Source organism: Schistocerca nitens, chromosome 11 (genome assembly GCF_023898315.1).
Source record: "Schistocerca nitens isolate TAMUIC-IGC-003100 chromosome 11, iqSchNite1.1, whole genome shotgun sequence".
Taxonomy (NCBI): domain Eukaryota; kingdom Metazoa; phylum Arthropoda; class Insecta; order Orthoptera; family Acrididae; genus Schistocerca; species Schistocerca nitens.
The window spans coordinates 23368164-23385522 of NC_064624.1; the positions used below are offsets into that span (position 1 = coordinate 23368164).

The 17359-nt window shown below is 39.7% G+C and overlaps 1 protein-coding gene across 12 annotated transcripts in view; it reads right to left on the reverse strand.

The window, feature by feature from the left end:
* Positions 1 to 17359, reverse strand: part of LOC126213566 (zinc finger protein 99-like) — a 599001-nt gene that overhangs the window by 151274 nt on the left and 430368 nt on the right. For 9 of the 12 annotated variants that reach the window (XM_049941413.1, XM_049941407.1, XM_049941406.1 and 6 more), the window contains one exon: positions 2048 to 2085. The exons of 1 other annotated variant lie outside the window; for it this stretch is intronic. In XM_049941413.1, the coding sequence (XP_049797370.1) occupies positions 2048 to 2085 (38 nt within the window). Of the gene's footprint in view, positions 1 to 1690; positions 1758 to 2047; positions 2086 to 16790; positions 17118 to 17359 lie in introns of those variants that run through there. 2 more of the 12 variants (XM_049941411.1, XM_049941410.1) reach the window with 2 other exon arrangements.

A 17359-nucleotide genomic window follows, 5' to 3' on the forward strand; every position in this document is an offset into this window, starting at 1 on the left:
GCAGAAAACCAGTAAGCAGTGGGCACCAGCAAAATGGAGGTCAGCCGGGTGAGGGTATATGTGGCAACACCACTGAAGAAGATCTCCAAGTCAGGGAAGGAGAAAACCGTTCGTTTTTGTTTGATTTCTTAGAACATTTTAGTTGGCAGATGAAGACTATGGTTTTAACTGTAGAAAGTCTTTGCAGGAGTACGGCTTTTATCCTTTCAGCCTGACAGTTGTGTAGCAGGTGATTTCACCACCAGGGGCAAAGATCCGATGGCCTGTTGCACAGCTGTAGGAGACGGGGGTGCTACTGTGACCTGGGTGATTTCACTACTGCAATACTGAACTTGAGGTTGCAAGTCTGGGTGGGCATATTCTGCGTTATGCATGGCATAGCAAAAATGGTACTGTAAATGCCAGATGATAAAATGCATGGATTTTGACTAGCTAACAACTGCAAGTTACAGTGTGGGGGTTGATGTCCTTCACTCAGATCTCATGGATGGTTCACTCATTAAGACCCATTGGACATTCATGGGATTACAGTTGATACAGCAGAGAGGAGGCAAACAGCTGCCCTCATGAACATCTTTGCTGGGAGTAACACATTTGGCTATGTTTTGACAGGACACATGTTTTATTATAATGTTGACACTTGTAGGATCTCATCTGGTTTGGAATGTGTGGTTGGACCATAATGACTTCATAGCCTGCCTTAATCTGTGAGGCAATCACTAATTGAGCAGATGGCAGAAAGTGTGCATGTGGGCATTAAGTTCGCATCCATCTTTTTCATTACTCAATGGGCCATAGTGATGCCGTGATTAGAGAGGTAAGTGTGGATTTCTCCCTCAGTGAGGCCATCTAGTATCAGAATGTAAAGAACACCATGTGAAGATTTCAGTGAACAATGGTCCTCAACACAAACAGGATAACTCTGGAGGAGTAATGCTGTAAGCAGTTGTTGGGCTTGAAAATCACAATACATCTTCAGAAGCAAAGTTGTATTGCATAAATGACATAAGAATTTCGCAGGGTCTGCAACTGCTACAGCAACTTTCAGAATGCATGCATTAACCATAGAAAATGACTGACCACCTCTGGTACATGATACTGTGAGGACATTTAGTATAGACACGAACTAAGATGGTGATTGAGTCATTGCTAAATAATAACCCATGATTGCCAACATCTCCAATGGTATGCTCCTTCTAACTGGGGGTCCCCTCAAAGTAGGATTCATCCACCATAAATGACTTCACTCCTCAGGTCACACCTCCCAAACTCCTGACAGAGGGACCAACTGGCATTTGGGAAGGTAACAGCTTAGGCAGTCACCCCTGTCTGGGCCTGGTCTGTATCAGAGGGTATGTGTGAACCCTACCTGTTGACCCAGAGCTGGGGATTAATCATTACCTTCTCACCTGTAATGTGTTTAATGAATGAGTCAGCCTTCAGGGAACACCAGGACAAAGGAGAAACAAAGAAAATCAGGATTCACCAGTTAAGTCTTCACAACCTTACTGAAACTGGCACCAGCTACTTACGGTTCTTCTTGATGGTGGCCCATAAACTGTCGCCACTAAAAGCTTGTGTGTTTCCTGAGCACCACTGTGGTACAGCATTGAAAGAGCTGTTCAACACTATATGCATTAATCTGAAAGGCTGGGAATCAGCTCCAATTTTTGGATATGTAGGCACTCACCCTTTCTTCTTACTTGTTCTACTGCAGTATGACATTAGCTTGTGTCCATCAAGATGAATCTGTTGAACTTCAGTGATTTTCATGTGGTGATGTGCATTAAGCACACTACAGCTGCTGACATACCATCTGAACTTTTATTTTCCTGTACAGATATTAGACATTTGCTCTATTTATCTAGTAACAGTCACATAATGGTTGTTGCAGAGAACAACATTACTGACCATACTGCCTTGTAATGTTGTTTCTTATCGGTAATATTGAATAATTACAGTAGTGCATTTTATACCTTACGTCTTTTCACAAGTAATAAAAATTTATATTTCTCAAAACGTTCTGCAGTGAATTATGAAAACTTACCTTGTACTATCAGATGCATATCTTGTTGAGGTTTCCACCTGAAATATTTGAAGAAATGGCCTGTGATTTACAACTGATGGGACAGTAAATAAATATAATTCTATTAATGCCCACCAACATGTGAGTGGTCCACAAAACGCTATAAGTGAGGCTTGAAAATATCATTAAAGAGGACATGATAAACAGTTGCAGTTAATGAAACAATGTTAGTAAGAATTCACTCTCCATTTTCTCACTTTGTCTTCAGTACTGTAAATATCTACATAAGCCAGTAATTCGGTTGTAGCCATACTTCCTACTAGACACTTCACAAAGAAAATTGACCACAAACATCTTTAATCTGTCATGCACCTACTACTTGTGCAAAATTTTCGTTCACTTTTTTTTATTATGAAAAGTGACAGATGAATCTATCATCGCAAGTGACACAATTGGGCCTTTGTGCACTGGGCAGCCCAGACCAACTTGCAGAGGTGAGGAGTGACTTCTAAACCTAACCATAAGTTCACACCCAGAACTACATACACGCTTGGACCATTAAATATACAAACATTAATAAATATTGACAGACTCAAAATACTTTCAGACATTGTAAATGGACAACAAGTTAAAATTGGCATTACAAAATGGCATGTTGACAGATGAAAAAATACCACATTCAGAGAACTATAAATTTTTCAAAAAGAACACGGGGAAGAAATTCATGAAACTACTCCAGAACTAGGCTCTGCATTCATAAATGACAAATCTATTTTGCAGTCAGTACCAAATTTTTCATTACCTCCAGAAAGACACTCTCCCTGCAATAATTCAATATTTAGATGAGAAGTACACAATAATTAATGGTCATGTACCAATAAATCAGGGTAACAAGAACAATGCAGAAAGCAAAACAGTCTTGAAAACAATGTTGAGAAGAATCTGATGAAGTGCTAGAGGAAAACAAAAAAATTTTATTAAATTTTTATCCTCAGACTGGCACAGGATGGAGATGAGAACATTTTCTGCCTCAACTGCTATTAACTGTATTTATTCACAACTGGAATTTTGACTTATGCCATTCTCCAGTGACATCTTACTATGAACTACATCGAAGTTATTAAATGTCATGCCTAGTGCTTGGGGAGTGGATATTAAGACGTGCAGTATGACATGACTGACAGAAATTAGTACATGAAGTACTACCATTGTCTGGACATACAGATTACGAAGAATCCTGTCTTTTAATGAATATGCAATTTGTGAAAATGGTTAACACAAGGAAAGTATTACCTCAAAAAGAATTATAAAGGATTCAGATGTCACATTGGGCTACCACTTGAGAACTGTACAGCTGCCAAATTAATTTTGAATACATACATTCCATAACCGTCCAGGGAGAAAATGTTTCCATTTATGTCTGCCTGACTGTGGATGTAAGAAAGAAGGAAAAATGGTAAGAAAAAGACATTTAGCTAAATTGTTGGCAGATAACACCCCACCCACAAACCCACATACACCAGTATAAAGATATGAGGTCAACAATAACATGATTTGAGAATATCAGATAGCTTATGTTCCAACAACAAAGCACAATTCCAAAAAGTGATGATTTCCAGAGTTGGACAAAGATACCTGTTGAAATTGACTATTATCACCGAATCATAAAAGTAAGATTCCTGGCCTGTAATAACAGATAGCCATGTTCACAGAAGATTAAAAGAAATTCCACGAAAAGTTTGAGGAGAAAACAACACTAACAATTCCAAAATACGAGATTTATCAGAGATAGCTTAGGACAGGATGGTCCTCTGAAGGGCAAATCGATAAAGGACTGAAGGAGCAAAATACTATTGGAATACATCTGTAAACCTTAGAAGGCTTATGACTATGAAGTAAGACTGCTTTTATTCAAAATTCTTAAAGAATCTAAAATACAGAAGACAACACGAGTCGTCTTAAAGAACTACAGCCTCATTTGAGACAAGAACAGACTTTAGCCAAGGCAAAGGACTAACGCCATTCTTCTTTCAGACCATACTAGAAAAGTGAACATTCAACAGATGGAGCAGTTGTCAGAATCCAATACCAGAAGTTGAATACTACTTGGTTAGAAAATGGGTGTCAAAATTGTCTCCTCAACTTTTGTACATAATTAAGCAATACTCATAGTGTAGAGAAAGCACAAAACAGAGAGAGAGAAAAACAGTAGGAGAAGCATGACTACTTGTCTCCTCTGGTAAGAATCAGTAGTGGGTAACAACAGGACTGCAATATCCCAATCAAATAGTAAGTATGGGAGTATCGGGGGAAGACAAATTTAAGGATCTATGAGAAGTCATGTAGCCAAATTGTGGGGAAAAATGGAGCCACAAAAGGTAGACTATGAAAGATGGTCTTTGCATTTCTGTTAACAGAAGATGTTTACAGTAAAAATTCTTTCTCCAAAATTGCAGAACCTCAGACTTGCAAGGCAGTCATTTGGCCAGGATACACATCTGCATCACAAACACCAATTTTAGAATCAACAAATGATAGTGAAAATTATGAAAAAAGGAAAGATATTAGGAAAAAGGACACCAGTACAATCATCTAAATTCAGGAACAACACAGAAGTATAGATAAATATGTAGGAAAATAACTGGAGACAAAATTTGGCAAAGAAGGCTAATGAATCTTATCAGACTAAAAAGAAAAACTGTGCAACAGTACTAAAAACTTAAGGAAAGAACTCATTGGCTTACAGAACTGCACCAAGACCTACCAGAAACTTGTATAAATAAGCAAGAAATTTAAAACCAAATACAGAAACAGAATTGAGTTGATAAATTTTCCACAGCAAAATAGTTCCAAAAAGACAAGACAGAAACTGGATGTCAAGTGAGTGGAAACAAGAAAGCGTACAGATGAAAGAGTAGCATAAAGAAATGTAAAGCCTTAGCTGGCCTGTAACTGAGAAGGGAAAAAAAATTATACTGTTCCACATTTCTAGTACCATCTCAATAAAGCGCAGCAATTGTATATGTACTGCAAACACATTACAGCAAGGAGGTCAAAGAGTCTCTGCAAATATGCAGGGAAAAGTATTTGGGGTGTTTTGTTATGCTACAGCAGTGCTCAGAAATGTTTTGCAGTTGTGTTATGCCGTCAGTACTGCTTGCATGCAGTCAAAAAAGAGCAACATGTATGTGTCACTCCATCAAGAGCTTCATGCTGCTGGGGTTACATATCTAGTGAAAGAGCAAGATCATACAACAATGTGAGTATGTGTTTCTTTAGCTCAAAAGTATGTAGCTTGCCTTGATGACATGGTATTCATTAACTACTGTGACTCATGTATTCACTCAGTGGTTGTTTACTTGTAGAGAACTAAAAGTACAGCAAAATGAAACACTTGATTGATGTGAGACAAGCTGTTTTGCATGACTTCAAGATTGGGGCGTAGCAATCTATCACTGTTAAAGACTATGGCATATCACAATCACTAAGAAGTGTGCACAGTCAGCGGCCAGAATTTGGAAATAGCAGTAGCCAGTAAGCCAAGGTCAGGTCATTGTTGAAGGACAAGTAGGAAGGGCAGAATGATTTGTAAGAAATCAGCTGCTGCTCCAAGTGAAAAACATCTCAACAAGTCAGGGATGATAGGAAGCAACATAATGGACTGAGCCAATGCACATCTACTGTAAAAAGTCAGTAAGTAACGGATGATTTACATGATAAATGACATAAACCCACTCATAAATTCAAAAAATAAGGACAGGATAGAGTTTGCAAGGAAACCTCCAACTTAGAATGCCAAAGATAAGTGTAAGATTTCATGTAAAAACAAAAATTAATTTAACATTTATTTTCTGATGGTGTCCAGTATACTGGATGATTCAGTAAGAATTGGCACCAAGAATAACTCTGGAAGTATGGTAGGAGTTGAGAAGTTTGTGGGAAAAAAGTTGCATGATACAACAGGGGCCATAATATGGCGGTTTCTTGTTGCTTCAGAGATATAAAGGTAAACTTTTTTTTTAATGGGATGCTATAGTTTGTTACATATTTTCTGATAGCGGCTATGGAGCCAAATCCAATGATGAGTAACAGTAAGGTCTTTGAAGGTCAATGAAGGTGGCATTAACGTCCATTTACAGAAGGTGCTCAAAGTGATGATCATTGGTATCAATATAGTGCTGCGATCCTCTTATCATGGATTCAGTGGTATTCCGTATCACCTTGGCACATATTGAAGCACATGCACCGACAATTATCTCTCGCGTATCTTCAGGTGTAGTTGGAATGTCTTTATAAACAATGTCTTTTATGTATACCCACAAGAAATAATCCAGAGGCATCAAATCTGGCAAACCACCCACCCACGATATCACCTCCATGTCCAATGATTTGGGAATTCTCTCTGCAACTCACTTCTAGCCATCAGCAAAAAATGTGCCAGACACCCATTGTATTGATACCACATTCTGTTCCTTGTTCTTAAAAGTATTTCTTCCAATAACAGGCCTAATGTTTCTTGCAGGAAATTGGTGTACTTCCTACTACTAAGACTGCCTTTGATAAAATAGGAACCTGTAATTATGTCTTCCAGAATCCCACACTATACCATCACTGACCACAGTTTTTGGTGTGTAACTTGCAGCAATTAACATGGATTTTCAGTTGCCAAATAATCCATATTATGCAAATTGGTATTTCCATGGTTCACGAATGAAGCCTCGACACTAAATAAATTAATAGATGTGTCCTCCCTCAATCTGAAGTTGAGCCATCAGCAGAATTTAATGCGATGCATACAATCCGTACCAGTTAATTCTTGGTGAAGCCTGATATTGCACGGATGATATTTATGGTGATGCAGAACACGAACAACAGTACTCTGGCTCATGCCAAATTCCCTTGCAATTTGATGCAAACTAGCACTAGAATCCCTAACCGCAGTACAACAGTACCAGCTCTCACTGAATTTTGTTGGTCTTATCTGTAAATGAGAAGCATATCAATATTCTTCAGAGGACTACATCATTCACATTCACTTGATTTGATGATACTAGTCTTTCTGTTCCTGTTAGTGTTGTATTGCAAAACTGTCGAATGGCGTTTACACATCAATGACACATTAGATGGATATGGCCTATTTGACAAATATTTACTATTTGCACGAGTTATGAGAGAGAATTGTGTGCTTCGATAAGTGCCAATGTGATAAGGAATACCACTCAATGCATGATAAGATGGTCGCAGCACGGCATTAAATGGTCATCACTTCGAACATCATCTGTAAGTGGACGTTCATGCCACCTTCTTGACCTCCTTTGACCTTCACAGACCTTACTATAATGCACGATTTGATTCCTCTTGATAGCCGCTATCAGAAAATGAGTACTAAACTATAGCATCCCATTAAAAAAATGAAAAACAAAAACTAAGTTGACCTTCATATCTGATGCAAACCCATCTAGCAACAAAACACCAACGTCATATTATGGCCCTCGTTGTCCCATATAACATTTGTCCCACAAACGTTTCAGCTACTCTAATACTTTCGCAGTTATTCTAGGTGGCAATAGTTACTTGCCCTATATACAAAACAAAAAAGCTGAAGGAGCAAAACAAGGATGAGGTATAGATCACTAAGCTTGGTAGTGGAAGTGTCATGGTGTGGGGATGTTTCCTGTAGTCACATTTTAGAAAAGAATATGATTCCATGTAGGAAAAAGAATATGTCACATAATTGTATATTTCAGCAGGTCAATGATTCAAAACACACCTCTGATTATTTTCTAAAAAATTCCTTTCAGACCAGAAACGAACTTGTTGAGTGCTAAGCCATAGCCTGGATCTAAATCCAACTGATTGACACTGAATATTTCTCATTTAACATTGAAACAGAAACAAATATACATTTAATATTTTTCTCTGGTGAACTATGTTCCTCCCAAGCCAAGAGAAATGCCAATAACCTGCTATCCATTGGGAATACTTTTCTGTGAGAATAAGCTGATGACTGTAAGGCAATATTTAAATTCACATTCATACAACTTTTGCACTAGTATCTTTTAGGAATTTTAGGACTTTTCCAAGGTCAATGCCATGATAGCAAGTAGAATTTTGGTCACAGATTTAAATATACTCATAAACACACTGACGACCAAAAGATGAATGTGGTCAAACTAAGCGAGGAACAGCAATAAACAAAGGATTCAACAAATCAAATATTCTAACTCTGCTGACTGTTCTCTCAAAAAATCACATTCATAGCCAACTGCTAATTTGTCACTTTCCAGCTATAAAATATTATTCACAAATATTACATAGAAAAACACTAAAATTGAATTCAACACTACTATATCAAATTATGCATCTCAACTGCAGGAGTTAAATATAGCTCTGACTAGTTTTTCATTAATAAATTTTTATAAACACTGATTACAATAACGCTAAATTGTACTACTGGTAAGCCATAAATGCCATAAGCATAAACAATACATCAAACTGTACAGTGAATACATATTTTGTCTGGAACTCCACTGGATCCAGGGTATCTAAAATTTGACTAAAACTTCTCAATTTGACCAGAGTTAGATATACTCCACACTTACATACACAAAAAGGCAGCATATTTTACACTCTTTATCCTTAGTGAATGTGTCTTAAGTACTTTTTTGACAAATTAACTATTATGCAGTGTGATCAAGATATGTCCACTTCAACTGGTTGTAATTCAAACTTGGTATGTGCTACATAGTAACCTAAAGCACCATGGAAATGAGCAGGAAATTACAATCTGACCTGATATGACACATTTGTCTGTATAGAAATATTCCCTTGTATTTACTTACTGTAACAGTTGCATATGATGGCAGTTAATCATGTTTTCACTTATATTTAATGTAATATTTATCTCAGAATATTTCATAAGGGTCTAATGTGACCAGCATGTGGATGTGCTTATCTCAAGCCAGGCTTCACAAAATCTTCACTAGAGTACCAAGTAATACAGAAGGTATATTGAGGAAGGAGGAGGAGGAGGAGGAGAATATACAAAGACAGCACATGAGACACTGGAACTGCTCTGCAAAACTTACTTTCCTCAATATGCTCTGGCCAATAATGTAGATCAGAACATGATCCCTGAAAGACAATGGTTCTCAGGCACTCAAAGAGAGGATGGGGAATCGGCCAAGGAGTGTGTCAATTTCAGTAAAATCCAAAGGGCAGCAGGAACATTCTAAGTGGTCAAGTTACCTGCCCCAGATGGAATCTTTCCAGCTCTCTTGAAACAAGCAGGAGAGAATCTTATGAGTCCTTAGCAGGTTATTCAGGGTTAGCCCAGCAGTGGGAGTCATTCCCAATGCCTGGAGGGCAGTGAAGGTTGTCTTTATTCCAAATTCAGGGAGAATTGATCATACCAAGGCCAAGGATATGAGACCAATCAGTCTGGTTAATGTACATGTTGGGGAAAGGAGGCTAAATAGGGCTCCTCTACATACAAACCAACACACATATCAACCAGGTATACTATGTGAGACCACTCTCTGTCAATTTGCTGGGAGGGTGGAGAAAGCACTTTGCTTTCAAGAAATAGCCCTCTGCATCTTCCAGGACATCGAGGGGGCTTTTAGTAATTCAACCTTCGATTCCATGGTAAGGGCAGCAGAGGTACATGATCTACTGACCACTATATCTGGGTGAACTAGGGCCACACTTAGTGGAAGGAGGGTAGAGGCCACAATGATGAATGAAATGATGGTAATGAACACCACTAGAGGTTGTCCACCAGCAGGATTTTTGTCCGCTATATTGTGGAATCTAGTGGTGAATGAACTCATTTAGGAACTAAATTCCAGTCAATGTTTTTGCAAGGATAATCAGATGACCTTGTCATTGTAATACTTGGCACAAGGAGTGCTTGACATTGTGCAAGATTGGTGCATTAAACAGGACCTAAGGGTTAATCCTAAGAAGACTGTTGTATCAATTACAAAGAATCATATCCAATACTCAAGTCGGAATGTAAAGCTTTTCAATGAAACCCTACTTGTGAAGAGGATAGTGAAATATCTAAGGGTAAGTAACATGAATCCCTCACATTAAGATCATCTGCTCCAAGGTGAATTGTACACTAGTGAGTACCAACAGGGCTTATGGCAAAAACTGGGTCCTAAGACCCTGAGGTATGCACTGGATATACAACATGATGGTTTGGCTTAGAATCTCCTACGGGGCCGCATTGTCATGGAAGAAGGTAGAACATCAGGTTGCAGCTAAGTATCTTGCTAAGGTGCAGAGACTTGCCTGGTTAGCCATAACAGGGAGAATTAGTAGCACACCAACTGCAGGGATGGAAGCCATGCTGAACACGCCTCCACTACACCTTTGGGTTTAGATGAAAGCAGCAGCTGGTGCATACAGACTCAAAACTGGTTAAAACTGGATCTCATTGGGATACACACACACACACACACACACACACACACACACACACACACACACACACACACACACACACACACACTAAAATAGTCAGTGAAGCAAATATGGGAATGGCTGGGGAAATGCCGGCCGACTATATAATAACTCCTTACTGCTTCAACAAGCCTTACAATATAGTAAATGGAAGTAGGGAGCAGTGGGAAAAACCAGTTCGACACCATATGGATAGAAATCAGACCAAGGTGCTGGGGTTGTGGTGTATGGGATTCAGCAAAGACTGGAGGGCATCATCTCTCTAGGAAAACTGGCCTTGGTATTCCAAGCTGAAATTACTGATATCAGGGCATGTGTGGAGAATATACGTAGGTGCTACAACGACTGTAGCCACTACATCTATTCAGCCAGGCAGCCTTGAAATCATTGGCAGCTCCTGCAACTATATCTACGATTATTGTAGTATGTCACAGAGCTCTGGTGGAGTTAGGGGAAGCAACAGGGTCAACCTAATGTGGATCATTGGCCACTCAGGGATTGGTGGCAATGAACAAGCCAAAAGACTGGCCAGGATGGGGGCAAAGACTCCATTCATTGGACCCTAACCTGTCATTACAGTCACCATGACTATGATCAAACTAGAACTACAGAACTGGCTTACACGACAGTACATAGAATACTGGACCAAGGTCTATAAGCAAAACATGGTAAGGTAATGTTGCCAAAGCCATGTTTTAAAAGAAGCTCTATAATCCTAGAGCTTGAATGTGAAACAGATTAAACTTAAGATTGGGCTGAAGACCAGCCATGAGAATTTCAAAAAACACCTACATACCATGGGTACAACGGAAGAAGACCCTAAATGTAGCATCTGTGATGGGAGTGAAGAAACTGCATCACACTTATTTTCGAATGCATGTCACTGCACAGCAAGAGAGACAGAAATTTTGGGGCAACTAGAAGTGGAGAAATTGTGTCTAACAAAGAACTGGTAAAGGGACTCCTTGCACTATCTAAGGACACTGGTTGGCTTTACTAGATACACAGGGAGCAATACTGCACGAACTATTTTAGTGCGGGCAGAGTCAGGTTAGATCAAAACTGATATAGTTTCCCTGCCAAAATCAAACCAAATCAATCATCCTTAGTGAATTTGTGTTTAGGTATTTTTTGACAAATTAACTATTATGCAGTGAGACCAAGATGAGTCGAGTTCAATTGGTCATAATTCAAACTTGGTATGTGCTACATAGTAACCTAAAGCACCATGTACATGAGCATAAAATTATGCCCTCATCTGATATGACAAACTTGTCTGTACAGAAATATTTACTTGGATTTGCTTCTTTTTAACAGTTGCATATGATGGCAGTGTATCATGTTTTCACTGATATTTAATGCAAAATTAATCTTAGAATGTTTGGTAAGCCTCAAAGTGAACAGCATGGGAAGGTTCTTATTTCAAATTGTTTAGTTTCAACAAAAACAATGTACTTTTAATCACTGTTATTTCAATTACTTTTGTAATATGCTTTGAAGCTGACTAACATTGTATGGTTTCTTGAGGTTTTCAATAAACAGTGCTGCTGTGCCTCATGGCTTCTTTGGTAATATATTTATGTTTCTCACAGTCTGGGCTGGTAAACAGTTTCTGTTAAGTCTGCGTAGGTTTTGACAGCAGTTAAACTGAAGCCTCTGGGCAGCCAACTAGTTGTGTCACTTCAGTTCTCTAAAATTGTATGGACGATATGACTGAGCAAAACTTGAGGATTTTCACATTTTCTCATTGTTGTATCTTTTTGTGACTGAAGAACTTTCACTTTGTGCAACTGATAGTTCTGTTTTGTGCTGAACTTTGATCAGACAGTGACACAGCATGAAAGATGAACTTATATTGACCCAAAGTTGGAACTTAGATTTTAGTTCTGATTTCAAAGTAGCCTATGTAACTGGGGAATCTGTCAAATATTCTTAATTATTCACATAATTAAACTGCATTATACTCAGTCTGAAGACTTCAACCTTGCTATGTGAACCTATATAATTCAATTTAATGATTTTAAGTATGGCTATTTCTACTTTTGTGTCTTACATTGACAGTATACAACATTCAGTTTAACTTTGCCACTGTGTTTATATTTCCTTATTTAGTTTTCATTGCATTTAAATTCCATTTAAACAACTTGCTTCAGTATACATTACCTACTGCAATATATGCCTAACTTCATACTTTTAGATGTTGGTTGACTGACAAAATCTAGTGTAGACAGCTGGTGGTTTTAACAGGGTAGATACTCAGTGGTGGATGGCCTTGACCCATGCATGGGACTGTAGAGGTACATTCCAACATCAGATTTGGTCACTAGTCTGATACTCAAGACATCATAGGACCAATTTCAAAACATTAACATTACATAGCTTGAATAAAATTTCTCATTAAGGAGTAAGCTCTCAGTGTCAGTAGCTGGACTGACATCATCAGTGATCCTACTGGCACACAAAATGAAGGTAACAGATACAAGGCCAAAAAATTCAATTTGATCTTCCAATGTTATTTTACCATGGAATATTTTAATGGAGTTCCTCCTTTCAGTACCAGCATAAACATCAAAATGACAGATTTTGAGATGATCAACAACTGTTGATTTTCTACTATGTAACCACTTAATAGAAAAAAGGCAGCTGGACCATATGAGATGGCTGTACAATATCACTCATATTAAAATGAACTTGTTCCTTCTCTAACAGCAGCATATCGTAAGTCTCTGAGCCCATGAAAGTGTCCTAGTTATCGGAAGAAGGCACCAATCAATCACTTTCTCTATCTGTGTCACCTGACAGATGCACATAATCATAGCAAAATAAAGCACGTGCACGAATAATGCTGTAGGGCACATTTCGGAGTTTTTAGGAAATCGACAAAAACCATTAATAATAATGTAATAGCAGATATGTGTTTGAAGATACCGACTGTTGAAAATACCTGCTTGTGCTTTTAAAAATTGCACTAAGGGTAGGTTTTAGAAAATAAATAAATATTGTAACAGAAAAACAGTGTATAGCAACTGATATACAGCATTACTGCAGATCAAACTGATTTTTATTGTAAACTGATTACTTTGGTCTTAAAATAATAGAACATGAGTTTGTTATCAAGTTGAGACCCAAAGCTGGCACATTACCAGATGGTAGATAATGTTTTTATAAAATGCCTGTATTTTGATTCCATGTACTTCGTCACGTCCAATAGATCACTTTTCTGCTCCTTACAAGTTTCAGTATCCATTGTAGAGCAACCAAAAAGCAAAACGCAACAGAATTTCTTTTACTTCATGTTCACACCCACGTTTCAAAATGAAATGTTTTCCACATGGATGAAGCATCCTTATGCCTCAAGGCATAACCAACCAGAGTACACCAGTAATTTTCAAAGCATGTGGTGTTTTGATAACCAGCTCCACAGATCCTATGCCCTTGAAGTCTTCCATCATCTCCTGAATGGTCAGTTTTGAAGGTTCTACAGAGGCCTAAGCTATGACATGCTTCCATTCTAAAGGAGCCATAACTTTTGATGCTTTCTTTTCTCAATCACTGCAAAGTTCCTGTCACAATGTAGGAAACTAATCCTCTAACATAAAAACCTTTTGTTTTTCTACATAGTACTTGCAGTTGACCGGATAGAAATGAAGTGCTAAAATTCTCCAGTTATTGTTCTGCCCAACATGGTGGTCAGGCCATATACACTCCTGGAAATTGAAATAAGAACACCGTGAATTCATTGTCCCAGGAAGGGGAAACTTTATTGACACATTCCTGGGGTCAGATACATCACATGATCACACTGACAGAACCACAGGCACATAGACACAGGCAACAGAGCATGCACAATGTCGGCACTAGTACAGTGTATATCCACCTTTCGCAGCAATGCAGGCTGCTATTCTCCCATGGAGACGATCTTAGAGATGCTGGATGTAGTCCTGTGGAACGGCTTGCCATGCCATTTCCACCTGGCGCCTCAGTTGGACCAGCGTTCGTGCTGGACGTGCAGACCGCGTGAGACGACGCTTCATCCAGTCCCAAACATGCTCAATGGGGGACAGATCCGGAGATCTTGCTGGCCAGGGTAGTTGACTTACACCTTCTAGAGCACGTTGGGTGGCACGGGATACATGCGGACGTGCATTGTCCTGTTGGAACAGCAAGTTCCCTTGCCGGTCTAGGAATGGTAGAACGATGGGTTCGATGACGGTTTGGATGTACCGTGCACTATTCAGTGTCCCCTCGACGATCACCAGTGGTGTACGGCCAGTGTAGGAGATCGCTCCCCACACCATGATGCCGGGTGTTGGCCCTGTGTGCCTCGGTCGTATGCAGTCCTGATTGTGGCGCTCACCTGCACGGCGCCAAACACGCATACGACCATCATTGGCACCAAGGCAGAAGCGACTCTCATCGCTGAAGACGACACGTCTCCATTCGTCCCTCCATTCACGCCTGTCGTGACACCACTGGAGGCGGGCTGCACGGTGTTGGGGCGTGAGCGGAAGACGGCCTAACGGTGTGCGGGACCGTAGCCCAGCTTCATGGAGACGGTTGCGAATGGTCCTCGCCAATACCCCAGGACCAACAGTGTCCCTAATTTGCTGGGAAGTGGTGGTGCGGTCCCCTACGGCACTGCGTAAGATCCTACGGTCTTGGCGTGCATCCGTGCGTCGCTGCGGTCCGGTCTCAGATCGACAGGCACGTGCACCTTCCGCCGACCACTGGCGACAACATCGATGTACTGTGGAGACCTCACGCCCCACGTGTTGAGCAATTCGGCGGTACGTCCACCCGGCCTCCCGCATGCCCACTATACGCCCTCGCTCAAAGTCCGTCAACTGCACATACGGTTCACGTCCACGCTGTCGCGGCATGCTACCAGTGTTAAAGACTGCGATGGAGCTCCGTATGCCACAGCAAACTGGCTGACACTGACGGCGGCGGTGCACAAATGCTGCGCAGCTAGCGCCATTCGACGGCCAACACCGCGGTTCCTGGTGTGTCCGCTGTGCCGTGCGTGTCATCATTGCTTGTACAGCCCTCTCGCAGTGTCCGGAGCAAGTATGGTGGGTCTGACACACCGGTGTCAATGTGTTCTTTTTTCCATTTCCAGGAGTGTAATTAGTTTGCATTCCATACCTTCTTCAAGCATAACAAATTTAATCAGACCAGAAACTATTTTGCTGAACCAAATCTTGCATCAGATCCATCCCCTATATTTACTGTGTTAGTGAAGTACCAAAGTCATGAACCATGAAATTATACGATGTCAGCTGTCTCTGGCACAATACCATGGAATGTGCCAATGTATGACAAAGTAGAACCTGTTTTACGTCAACACATGTAACATACATATTGTTGTTCTTTTTTAGCCATTTCTGTGTTGTTTTTTTAGCAGTCTGTATGCTCAGTCTGCTTTTGCATGACAACTGACCTAAGTTCCATGTTGTGCATTTGTACCTCACCTGAAGCTGCGAGCGTAAACAAGCAACAAATTCTGGACAGATTTAGACTGTGGTACAGACATTCTTTTGAAGATTTATTCCTACTTTGAGAAACTCAAACTGAGTTCCTGAATCTGAGACGTGTCTTCATTTGTTATGGCATGTGGCCTACACAAATACTTTCCTCAACCACCTTCAGCAGTTGTAATTCCACTTTCCAGTTTATGTTGAAGAGAGCTTTCATTTCGGGTGATACAGAATATGCCAAGCAATGTTTTCTGACACTTCTTTTAACTGGACTTCATATTTGAAAGTAGCTTGTTTCAATGAAGTACTGTCTGTCTTACCTTCCTTTCATCTGCCTGGCACACCTATTTACATGAAGTTTATCAAGTAAATTGACTTCATTGTGCATCAAGACATGGTATTCTTTGTACAGCTTTAACTTAATTTTCATACTTAAATGTCATAGAATCCTCTTTTTGTACACACTTCAGTATTGCGTACATGATCCTGAATCATGCTGTCAATATTACTACCCAATATTCAACTGAAGTATCATACCCCACATTGTCTTAATAATTCAGCAGTGTGTATTCAACTTTTTCATCAATGATAAAGACAGAATTGTAGTTAGTTTTATCTTACTTACTTACTTTTACTATAATATTGTCAAAAGATGCACATAACTTATGTTGTTAGAGCCACGTACTCTACAGGGTACATACGCTGTCATTCAGGACGTGTTATTCAATAAACATATGTCCTTTTACAAAACTGAAAAAACCAATCCAGCATTATTCCACTCACTTGCATTGGTGGCTGTTTCACAGGAACTACCTTACCTTTTGTGATTTCTGTTCCAATCTGCCATCATGTAGTCTTTCTCTCTTAATATCCTGCCAATTACTCGAAGTTAATTTTCCTTTTCTGTGCACTATTTGCCCTTTTTGGACCACTTACTGTAAGCGTTACCTTCCGAAACTATGCAATACTTGTAACACCTTGCAAGCAGACAAGATTGTGGTCATCTCACACTGTGGTCACATTGTGTCCTCCAGTATCTAGTCTCCACTGATTCCACATCTGCCTCACTGTTGATGCAGCTTGCCTCATGTGAGCCACAATGTGACAGAATGACCAATAATTCTGCCCCATTTAAACACACACACACACACACACACACACACACACACACACACACACACACACACCTATTTCACCTTCTGAAACTGAAAAGAAATAGTGGCACATTGCTGTGTAACACTGACTTGTCCTATCACACAAAAGATGCCAATACTGGGCCTATGTGCACACAACTTCTCTGCCAATTAAATCACATATTATGTTTGAACTGTTCTAAAGTCCTCTTATCGTGGCATGGTGCAGACCACTGCTTCTGAATGTGTTACTT